Here is a 12093-nt window from a genome sequence, read left to right as displayed (position 1 = left end):
ACTTACTGGGGCCCTTTTGCTGATGTTTAACATCATACAGTAATCAAGTTCACATCGTTCATGAACCCAGTAGCGTGGTCCAAAACATCCTTTTATGTAGAAAGGTAAGTACTGATCTACTTTGCTTGCATCGTCAACCTGTTACTTATTCAGCAGATCCATGGAGAAGATATATATATATATATATATGTATATATATATTATTATATTATTTATAACTGCAGCAGGCAGGTATTGTAGAGTTCCTCTGTAACCTTTAACTTGGGGTAAATAAAATATTCTTCAATAAGTAGTGTTCTTGAACCTGTTTTGTTGCTTTTTTTTTTTTTTTTTTAAGCATTGAGGTTTTGCCAGAAGTGGAGTTCTTGATGGAATACTGACTAGTCATGCATTTATTTACTTGTTTAGATCAGATGTTTTTCAGTGAGGACATTATTAATCTAAGTCACGATTGAAGACGTGCTACATATCTGAAGAGAAATTCCTAATGTGGGTAGTGTAATTCATTGATTGGATTTCTTGCGTACCTTGATTCTTTGTTCCTTGTTCAGCATTTTACAGCAGTTTTGCATTTGAGTAGATGTTTAATTTTGCATGAGGTGTGGCAAAAAGGTTCTGCTTACACTTTAAAATATTGATAGAGATACTGCATGTGAGATTCCTATAATTCTCAAAACATGGTTTAAAAGAATGCCATCTTGTTTTGCAATTTTAACAGGTAAAACAGCTCAGCATGGTCATTTTTATAGACAGTAAGTAATTAACTAGTAGAAGAAGAAATGTTCAGGAGCTTTGAATGTATCACGCTGATGAAAAGTGATGAATTAGGGCTGATTATAATACATTTGAACAATAAAATGATAACTAGTAGAAGTCTATTTACTACTGTGCTAACATTTTAAAACTGGAATTTTTACTTAACCGTTTGTGTTTTTGTTTTTTTTTTTTTTTTAAAAGGAAATGAAGTTTTTTTTGTTTGTTCGTTTTTAAGATTGCTTCCATTTAGTTTTGGCAACTGATGACCTTCTTTTCTGGATTAGAAAAAGTGAGCTGGGGGGGGGAATATATGACTGTTTGTAGTTAACTCTGTAAGAACTTGAAGTTCTTAATACTTGGAGGCCATTTCAGGCCTCTGCAAACCTGTAAGTTTTCCAATGGCATGGCAACTTACAATACAAAAATTGATGATTATGCTAGGTGGGCCTAATCTAGAAATGCTTGGAGTGTAAATGGGAAGATAACTGTGCAATGAGTTATGTTGAATGACTTACTTTTTTTTGTGTGTGTGTTCATTTTTCATGTTCATTTTAAAGCTTTAAAGAAAGAGGAAAAAAATTCCCACTCTAAGCACATCAATACTTCACAGCACTTGGCATGTTAAGAGTCTTTTCTGTTGGCTGTCATGCTGGTGTAATTACTGAGCAACATGTAATCCCTTTGAGCTGGACAGTAATAGAAACATATTTCATCATCTTCTCAGTAATCCTTATTAAACGTTCTGGCTTTATTATGGAGCAGTAGGTTCATGAGTCTCACCTGCGGAAGATGGCAATATGAGAAGCCAGGGTCCGTGACTACTTTGGTCTTAAATTTTTTATGATCTAAAATGATGGTATCGTCGGTGTAGTAGCCTGAGTTCCTGAATAAGGTATCACGTAAACTTCATTACTGCTTTCTTAAAAATAAGCAACTAAAAAAGCAAAACCTTTTAACAACTACAGACATTTAGTTTTTGAATTTAAAAAAAGAAATGTTAGAGCTGTTCATTATGAATTAATTTTAGAAATTTTTGGTGGATATTACTGCATTCACATGCAAGTTTATGCAGTATATAAAGCTTGCTTATGGACCTGATGTTATTTGTCATTTATTATTGCTATTATTTGTAGATCCTTGAAAAACAACTGATAAAATATCTCTGTAAGACTAGGTACTGAACACAGACAAAGAGGTCCTGGTCTGTATCAGACCTGTGCCAGTGACATGGGCAAGCTGGATGTGCAAGGGTAGAAGCACACATGTGGAACACCCAGGCCAAATGAATTCAGCAGAAGCCAAAAGAGAAGAAGTGCATACAGTGAAAGGCCCAAGCAACAGGGATAGATAGATGCAGAGCCGAAAAGGCTGTGGGAGTAGGAGGTGGAATAAACTGTCTTTGTGGAGCCTATTCAAGATTCTGAACAGTATGAAAATCCCACGGTGTTGTTTCTCTGGTTGTATCTCATTTGAGACTGCTCTTTTTTTTTTTTTTTTTTCCCATAACTGGTAGTTGAATTTGAAGGAGGCTCTGAAGATAGGATGGTTCTTCATTTTATTGTTTTCCCTAGCAGGGTGGGTTCTGACATTGTGTTTCTTCAGTGTAGTGCTGCACAGTTGGACAAGGGAAATTGCAACTTTCTTCAGTCTTCATGTGTTTTGACACATCAAGTGGTTTTAACAGTTTTTGTTTTCCTGTTTCATTGTTGCTTTTAGAGCTATAACATGCCTTCAAAAATACCGATGATAAACATGAAATGTTTAACAAAGGTGTTTTTGTTTTGTTCTGCTTTGCATGTTTTGTTTATAAATGACTTGGACTAGCAACTTTTAAGAGGAAAAATATGATTTGAGTAATGGCACTATATTCCCTCTACAGGATTTATGAACGTATCATTGATCCTCCAGAAACAAATTTGACACCTGAAAGCAATTTATGGCTCGGACAGAGAAACAGGAAGCATGGTTTCTTTAAGGTAAGCAGATATGAAATAGCCCATGAAGGAAATTAGTAAGTAGGTGGCCAAATAGTCCTGATTAGTTGTCTTACACTCCTGAAGTCTGATTTGTATGAATTTCAGCGTAAACTATGGGCCTGGGATTTGAGGCAGGTGCAACACTTAGAGAAAAGAATCTGTTCTTGCAAGGTAGAATACTATAGTTACTGACTGTAGTGCCCAATATTTAGGTTTTTGTTTGGGTTCCTTACTTTGGGTTTCAACCAACTGTGGCGCACCTCCATGCTTCTTCTGTGGACATAATGAGACAGCATTGGAGTCAATTCTCGGATTTCAACTTGAAAACTTGCCAAAGCAACAGCTGAGCCACAGTCTTCTGGCTGAACAGTAGTGTCTTTAACTGCTCTTGGAGGCCAGTCACTCCTTGATTTTGTTTGCATAATACCCACGCCCTGATGCTGTTTGCTGCAGGTGGCTTTTTCTTGTTGCATCTGTCAGCATTGCCTTCCAGAGTAGAGGAGGTCTTCTAGCCTGTGGTCCTTCAGGCTTTGGCATATGCTAGCTGTTGTATGCAGCGCGTGTGCCTTGCTGTAAAACAGTAGATTTTCTGTTTCTCGAGTCCACTGTACTTTGCAAACAGTTCATTTCTCTGTATTTCCCTCAGATAAGGATGTCACTCTATTTCTCAGCAGTGAATTGGTAATGGGTCATTGGGTTTTGTTGATAAGCTGCTTTGTCCTTGGGAGCTTCCGTTCCTTCCAAATAGCCCACGCTGTTTGAAAGGCTGACTTGCTGGTAGCATGCAGGTTGCTCCTACTTTCTAGTAGGAAAGCCTGTCTTTTTTGCCATTAATGAGGCTCCCCAAGATACCATTATTGAGTAGGCCGGTAAGGGCATGAGAATTAAAAATTGCAAAGGAAAGAGAAATGACCTAAGACTTGAAAAGTCCTCACCTGTGTGTTTTCTTCCATTGGTTTTGCCCCCTGGTGAGTCTGTATGTTGATATGGTTGAAGCTGAATTGCAGAACCAACCAACAAACAAAAAACATCCATCCCCTATAAAAATTAAAACTTCAGCTTTATAAGTAATTTACAGAAAAGCTGCCGATAGTTCTTAAGGTTTTGGTTAACAAGCCCCATGGTGTTTATATCAATAAAAGAGACTACAGTGTTAGTGATAAGCCAGTGTGTGTATCCTCGATATTGGCATGGATTTGTTGCCAAGGTGATTTACCACCCACTCTGTTTCCCTTCAAAACAGTCAGTTCGTAAGATGCTTCTACAAGTTGCTGGTTTTCTGAGGACCTCACCTTAAAGTCCCTAATTTTTAAAAAGCTAGGGAAAATATTTTATGCTAAAATAAATTAGGGTAGATTGTTGCAGTAACTAACAATTATAATTGAGAAAAAGAAGTTAAATCTAACTTTCCTTTTGACTCAAACTATGGTCCAAGAGTTGCTGTGAACCAGAGTTCATTTCATCTTCTGGCAGCTGAGCTGTCACTGTGAAGTGAAATTGATAGTATTATTTTATTCTACAGCTGTTGTTTTTTTACCTCAGCTGCTTCCCATAATTCCACAGATGGTAAACATATGTTTATAGCTACATAGGAAAGAAAGAAGTTGTATTAGATTCGCCCATCTTAAATTCTTATTTTATGCAGGCAGTCAGTGCCTCAGAACTCTGAGATATTATATGTTGGTAAATTAATATTTCTACGCATTAACACTTTGGGAACAGCAGGGTAGCTAATGATATGCTAATGAGCTGACAGATTTTATTGATCGTAATGAAAGCCGACAAGTGCCTTACTTTGCTTTATGCATGCTTGAATATTTTACTAACTTTCTTCAGGGCAGAAATATAATTGGTTGCATTTTTTTAATTCTGCAGGAGCGTTTCAGAAATCTTACTTTTTTATGTTATACATTACAAAAACTTGGGATTTGGCCAGTTTATGAAGAGTACACATCTCTTTCCATGTACTTACATGCTCAGCAGGATCTCCCATTCTTTCTTAAAGCAATTTGTTTCACCATTTCAGCGTATAAATAAATAGATCTATTTTCCTTAATGTAAACAGAGATCTGCAGGGAAATAAGAGCATTAAAAAAGAATTAGCATTTTTGTATGTATGTTAGATTCATGATAATGTATATATAAAAAAGCAGTGAATATTGTTCTAATCATCGTCTTTGCTGTTCCGAAAATATTCTTATTTTAGTGGTCGCTAGTTAGTTAATTGTTGTGCCTGTCCTTCTTCCACTCCATAAATAAACATTATAAGGGCCCTTTCTGGGCCATATTCTGATGTGAAATTTAAATGATAATTCTTTAATATATCAGAAGAAGAAGGGGACTATATCATATTTTTAAGTGACGGTGGCCACTTGCTGCCATTTTTCTTATTTATGCTTTTGTTGCATATCCTTACTTACAGAGTTAATTCCACAGGTAAGCTTGCTGGGGAGTGAAGTGTCTATGGAGTAATCAAGGGATCTGAGATCTCTCGTGTTACAACTAATATCTCTTGCTATGTAGCCTACTTTCTATGACCAAATACTTGGAATTCAGACAAAACTGAATAGTTGTAGCAGATCAGCGAAGGGAGCAAGCGTAGAGCAGACTTAAGATAGCTTTGTGTGTTTGCTTTGAAGGGAATCTCATGAATTACTTCTGAAAATTACCCACCAACCCTTCAGGTTTCTTTGTGTGACCCAAAAACAAGCTATCTTTTAGTGCTGAGGAATACTGTTTTAATGAGATTGGGAAACCGAAGTAAATGCAAATGATAGGAGGAAGATGGTGATACCAGATAGCCAGGATGATCTCAGTCTAGGATAGATCTGATGACTGTCGGTATCAGAATTTGCAGAATTCATTGTATTGTTGAGGAGAACCCTTTCCCCTAAGGCTCTCTCCAACAATCTGCAGCAGAAATAAGCTTGTCAGCGCATTGCTGTCCGGGTGATTCATGTCGAAAGATGGCAGGATTCATATCTGCTCTAGAAGGCTCCATTGATCTTACAGTCCTGCTGCTCCATCTGGGGACTGCACAGCTGGTGGTTGGCATTCTCACTGCACAGCATCAGATGTACATTTTGGGCCTCTGTGGCCATTTTGGTCTTGGAGTCATACAGACCAAGGTGACATAAATGCAGTGCCAAGCGTGACTGTTCGATTGCCTGGCATGGGGCACAGCTGCCCTGTGTAGAGGAGCATAACGCTGGTGTGATGGCGGTCTGGTGGGGTTGGTGTAGCATTGCCCAGAGGAAGGCTTTGGGAACATGTGCTGGGGCATCTCTGCAGAGCCATTTACTAGCTCTGGCCAATGCAACTGACACAGCTGCAAGGCACGCATCACCTTTGGAGCAGACGCAGGCTTCAAAGAGGGTGAAAGGTGGTGGAAGAAATCAAAATGCAGAAATGGAGAGCTTGCTTGTGGAATACATGGGCCTTTTCACGGAAAGAGGGAGAAGTCCTCTAATTAATAGAGACTCGAGAAGCTCAGTAAAGAGGGCTTTTGTATTTGTACATCCTCATGGGATGGGCTTGGTGCTTACTGCTGCAGGCCTGAATTTAGTGTTAGAACTGGTGCACAGATGAAGGATCTTCAAGCTAGTGCATCCTGAGGCTTTGGTTGTAATTCGCCAAATGCTTAAATGGATAAGTGGTGATGTCTGCTTGGGAAAAGAAAAGCAAACAAACAAAAATAAAACAACAAGATTTTGACCACTGACATCTCCCTGTCAAGGCCAAGTTGTCATGTCTTTCATACAATGCAGACTAAAAAACTCTGCCTTGTACCAAACTGCTTGCCCCCAGGGAAATGTGCATGCTTATTCCCCTTCTGGCTATGACTGTAGAAAGCTCTCAGAAACCTGGATTAAATGGTGAAGGAGGAATAGTCCAAGTTGGTTCATACGTGTTGCAATAATTGTGGCCGTAATAAGCATTTGTCTATAATGAAGTCTTTCTATTAATAAAATACTTCAAGGAAATCTGGGCTCTTTGAAGTTCACCTCTGTATTTGATCATATTAATTCTGTTTGTTTCAGAGGGTTTATAGAAGACACCTATACCGGTGAATTGAAGTTCAAACAGTTTCCCACATTAACATGTTTCATGTAGCCAGAAAAAGCGGGAAGAAAAAAAAGTTGTTTCCTCTTCAGGTTTTAGTGTTGGGACTGCTAAAGCTCACAGAAGACAACTTAAAAGTTTTAGCAAAAAATGTTTCCTCCCCCCTCCCCTTTTATTTGTATTTAAATGCAAATCTATCCAAATAACAGTAGAGCAGTGGGGCTCTGATGCAATAAACATAATTGAAGTTCCATGTGCACTTCAGGAGAAAAAAAAAAGAAAAAGAGGAAAACATCCCTTCTCTCTGGGTGATGTCTCGTTAGCTGTGTGATATGGTACAGTGAAACACTGTAAACTTGTTTATTCTTGTTTAAGCTTTTCACTAGAGAGACTTAAGCATTGAAATATGCTTTTGTGCCTTGGCTTCTAATTTCTCACTGATGACTACTAGCAGAAAATGTATAAAATAGCTTTCAGAATGTTTCTTTTCCAGTGACAGTATTACTTCTCATTATTATGGTGGTTTCATTGCTCTCATAGATGAAAATGTTAATAAATGTATACACTTATGTAAAAAAGACAGTGTGATCTGATTATGTCTTAATATTTTCAGTTAATATTTCATCATAAAACAGTAGGCAGGAAACAGTGCTGCTGATTACCTTCTGTTGTTTTAGAAAGTGAATATGTAAATGTGAAACGTTACTGCATTTGCAAGGCTTCAAGCACTATCTAAAGCCTATATTTTATTTATGGATTGAGATGAACATTTTGAGCAAGTGACTGTCCTCAATCTGCAAAATTTACTTTATTGCAATTTAACTGAAAACTAAAACATAGGCTTACAAATCACTAATTTAATTAGGTAATAACTGCTGCCATCTTTAATTTGAAAGGAAATTGATCAAATTCTTCTGTGTTTGGGAGGAGATGGAACTGTGTCACTCTGTTTGGTCAGGGAAATGCAAATAGCAACACTTGAAGACGAAGACCCTTGGTTTTCCCTGCCCCTCCTAATTAATGACTATGACATCATTAAAGTTAGTGGATGTTACAGAGTAAGCATGTTACACAGTAAAAGATGGAGCAAGAGCTTTGCACTGAGTGTATGCGAGCCCCAACATTTTCTGGGCTTTCCACTGACTGACAAATCTAGGGTTCCTCGGGAGCGAGGTGTGCAGGGATGGCCGGCAGCCCTTTCTGTCTGCTGCTTACGTCAGGGACATCCTTGCAACTCAGGGATAATGAAAGACACAGCTGGTACTGGACCTTTTGGTCCTTCTTCTCTCATGTCCTGCTTGGTTTGGTCTCTGGGCCTCACATGACCTGCACAACCTGCTTCTGACCTCAGAGCCTGATTTCTGCCAGCTCTGCACAGGGGATCTTTCCATCTGCCTGAGTTAGAGAGAGGATTTAATCCAACTGATGGTGCAATTACATGAACTGCCTGTTCAGATAAAAGCTAGCAGGCTACACCAAACCAAACAGTCAAAGTAAAGACCTTTCCTTACCTCTTGCAGTAGATAGTTTTCTTCTTATAATGCTAGATTTCACAGTCCTGTCCAGCTAAATCAGTGAAGAGTGTTGCTGTGGTTTTGTGCGTGTCTCTCTCATGGGCTTGAATAATGGATATTAATTCACAGCTTTTTTCACTGGTTTCATCCCGTTTTGAAACATTTAAGCAGCTTATGTTGGTTGCAAAACACAACCAGAACCAAAAAAAAAAAAAAAAAAGCGAGCATGTTATGAAAATTAATATCCAAATGCGCACAAAGATAGGGAGGTGTTGTTATATTTTGTCTATCTTCAGTTATTCCCCTCATGAGAAAACTGAGCTGGTACCCACTGAAGTGGGTACTTTGTACCTGCTCAATAAATGACTTGTGCAATAGCTTGTACAGATCAAAGTGAATGTTTGTGTTCTGTATTACCAGTTATCTCTTCTTTTACAAAGGGTGTGATTCAAGATGTGAAAGTTGTCTTTATACCTAATGGATATATAATGCAGTGTCCTAACCTGAATCGCAGTAAGTAGCAGTTATTATTATTATATCAATTTAAGATTTTTTAATGTGAATTATTTCTTTATTTTAAAAATAATATTTTCAGGCTTGCCATTTTTGCATGTGCTGACTTCCAGAAGGCAAAAATTCTGTGTAAACAGATTGAATTTAATATTCAGATAACCAGCATTTGACATTTCAGCTGTATGACAGACTTGATTTATTTACGGGTTATTCTGTCTTTCTCTCTCTTCCTTTCCTTTTCTCTTCAACTTCCTCTTTTGAGCATGCCCAACCTGCAGTGATTTCTTAAGTCTGGTGCAAGGAATCATGGATTTGCAAGAACTCCTGGCAAAAATGACTGCTAAAGTAGGTACCTAAGCTACTTTGTCAATTCTGTTTTCTTTTGGGTTAAGACTTACGTAAAAATATTTATTCCTCTTGCAATTACTTTCAAGGTAGAGCCTTTTTTTTTTTTTTTTTTTTTTTTTTTTTTTTTTTTTCTCCTCTGCCAGTAGCCTTATATGCAGTGGGTTTAAGGAGATAGTGTCACGGATGTCGTGTCTCATACAACTTCTATTGGCTGCCTCCCTATTTGGTAGATAATGACAAAATGCCCAAGGTCTGATTTCTGTAAGAAGCCTTAGTGTGATTTCCCTTCCATGCTGAGGGATAAATGCAGAAACAAAGGAGTGAAATCCCTCAACAATTTCCTCACTGTGTGACGCTGTCAGAGGGTGTGATTTTGCCTGTGGGAAGTCCTGTGAAATCTTCAGAACTGCGTAGTATCTCCTTGGGAACTGAATGAGGCCCCAAAATGGAAATGCCTGTGAAGCTGCAGGCTGTGTTGATCTCGACATCACCTTTGATCAATGGCTTTTACAGTGTAGAAGTTAACCAATCTCTATGTTACGTGGTTTGGTGTTTTTGTTTTCCTTGTTTTCCCCTTCTGGTTTGGGTTTTGAACATGATGAATGGGAAGATAGAGTGATTTTTGCTTGGGGTTTGGTGGATTTTCCTTGGGCTGTGCTCCTACACTATGCAGTCAACCTCTGCCTTAGGCAAGGCGCTTCAGCTAAGTCCTGCGGTCAAGTTCCAGGGTAGGAGTCTGTGTTTTAGAAGTGACTGAGCCTGAGTTGTATGAAAGGGTCTGTGAACACTTCTTTAGGTTAATGTTGGTGAACCGTCTGTTCTGTGGTAAAAGGCAATTAATTGTCTCATCTGAAACAGCATTTATGTGCTAATTACTTGTAGATTTAACTGCAACAAAAACCAACCTCTGGTACCTTTAAGCTCAATGTTGTTACAGAAAAGGTGTTTCAAAAATGGGATTTACGTAGTAGTTCTACTAGCCAAAAAGCAATAAATGTGTGATACTTGTTATTGTGCTGCCTCTAAGTGCTCTTTTTCCTCCTAACAGGGAAGGGGAAACTTTTTTTAAGAGAGTGTCCGCATTATACTGACAATCCACTTACCCAACTGATGTGCTTTGGCCAGGCTGACTCTGAATAAGAAATATGAAGCTTTTAGTTCAGTTTGTTGCTTATACTGTGAAACAGAGGCAATTATTCTGTGCCCTGCTGGTGGCATGAGCAAGTTCCAATTATGCACTGTACTGAGTAACTTGCTTTCTCTGCTGTTAATTATATTTTTGCTTGCTAGTGCTTTACAAGGGGAAGCAAATAACACAGCATTTGTACTGCAGAGACTCTCTACTTCCAGAAAGTGGTGCTGGGATAATTCTTCATTGCATGTTCCCTTTCTGTTATGGTAGTGCCCTGACTGTTTTGTTGCAGTGGGTACAGAAATACTGATCAGGAAAAATGCATGCAGAAGGAAAGGAAGTTAATTCGGTAGACAAATGCGAAATAAATAGAGGGGCTTGAGAGAAGCATTAAGGATTGGATCTGTCTTTTTAGTCCTGGGGTCAATAGCCACAAGTGATTCTAATGTAGATGCAAGTATATTATATGGGGTGATTGATGTATGGCATGCAAAGAGCAGCATTTAGAAGAGCTGTAGAGTGGCCTGTAGAGTTCCCATTTGACAGGGCATGTGGTCAGGGACCGGCTTGCAGTGAGGCAAGCAACCCGCGTGAGCAGTGATGCTTGGTTCCTGGCCCTGCACCGAGAGATGCAGAGAATGAACATGCTTTGGAAAAGCAGGCAATATTTCAAGTCCAGCTGTAGCTTTTAGCCTCAGCTCTGTCTAGGGTTTCGGTTTCTCCCTCAATCTGTGCTTGGTTACAGATGTTTTACAGCACTAAATAATCCAGTGAATGTTGTTTGCGACGAATGTTTACGTGCAGCTTATATAATGTAAAACGATGAAGACTCAGTCCAGGGCTTTCCTGGGAAGAAAGCATTAGACCTAGTGGCTTTAGGGCCAACCAATTTTGGTAGCAGTACAAGTTATGCTGTACACAGGAGAAGGAAGTACTCTTTCTCGAGCTATAGCTCAGGGCCCCAGTATCTTTTGTTGGCTCAGCATGGGACATGGGGACTATGAAAGGGGCCTAGCAGAGTACTGTCTACAGCAAGATGTCATGGAGTGCTGTGTACAGGGGTATCTGATGATGACCTGTAACCAGCTAACCATTGTTGTATCCTCTTCCCACCAACATTTTGTAAAGACATAGCTTTTTAAGCCTGTGCGATTTTTTGATGTCATTTGAATGAAGCCTGAGTCTTTCCAGTAAATAAGTTTAATTGATTTAATCTTCTGCCCTTACATAGAGAAACACCGTAGCTCAGTGTGTTAGGAATCCAGCTGCAATGTTAATTTGCTGCAGGTGGGAATGGATTGTGTTATATTTTAGCATTTCTAACCTCCATGCTGGAATATTGTTGGTTCCTCTTTAAATATGGTGGGTAAAATAGTTCATACAACTTCTAACACTCTACGGAATTCAACGTGGGCATCTCTTGCATTTATTTCAGTGGAATACAATGTATTTTTGTTAAATTATGGGCCTACACTAGGGTGTGCTTTTATGCAGATGGGATGGTTGTTGGGGCTGGAGAGAGGATCTGAAGACATCCAGCACAAAAACTTTCCAGCAACTTCTTCCTTCGCTGAGGTCAGAAAGGCTGAAGTAGAGTTCGATTTAAAACTGAGAAAATCAAGCTCTTGAGTTCATTGATGGAATAGTTTACCTGGATTGTTTATAACATGGATTGATATAACCACAGATACTTCCGTGAACAGTTTTCCTTGTAAAGTTTGATAGTTTTTTGTTTGTTTTGGATACACTTGTTATTGATTTTGCTGGAAACAATACGTTTTAAACAGAAATC

At 38.8% G+C, this 12093-nt stretch overlaps 1 protein-coding gene across 1 annotated transcript in view; it reads left to right on the top strand.

Annotated features, from left to right (window-relative positions):
- The window catches only part of NELL1 (neural EGFL like 1), a gene marked incomplete at both ends in the record, with an annotated part of 286983 nt that overhangs the window by 55882 nt on the left and 219008 nt on the right, over positions 1-12093 (top strand). Inside the window, 3 exons of the mRNA XM_084287507.1 lie at positions 2636-2732; positions 8749-8821; positions 9084-9166. Coding sequence (XP_084143633.1) covers positions 2636-2732; positions 8749-8821; positions 9084-9166 — 253 coding nt within the window. The remainder of the gene's footprint in view (positions 1-2635; positions 2733-8748; positions 8822-9083; positions 9167-12093) is intronic.

The sequence above is a fragment of the Netta rufina genome (genome assembly GCF_964035555.1).
Source record: "Netta rufina genome assembly, chromosome: 5".
NCBI lineage: Eukaryota > Metazoa > Chordata > Aves > Anseriformes > Anatidae > Netta > Netta rufina.
Note: the sequence above shows the minus strand (reverse complement) of the source record. Positions and strands in the feature narration are given on the sequence as shown.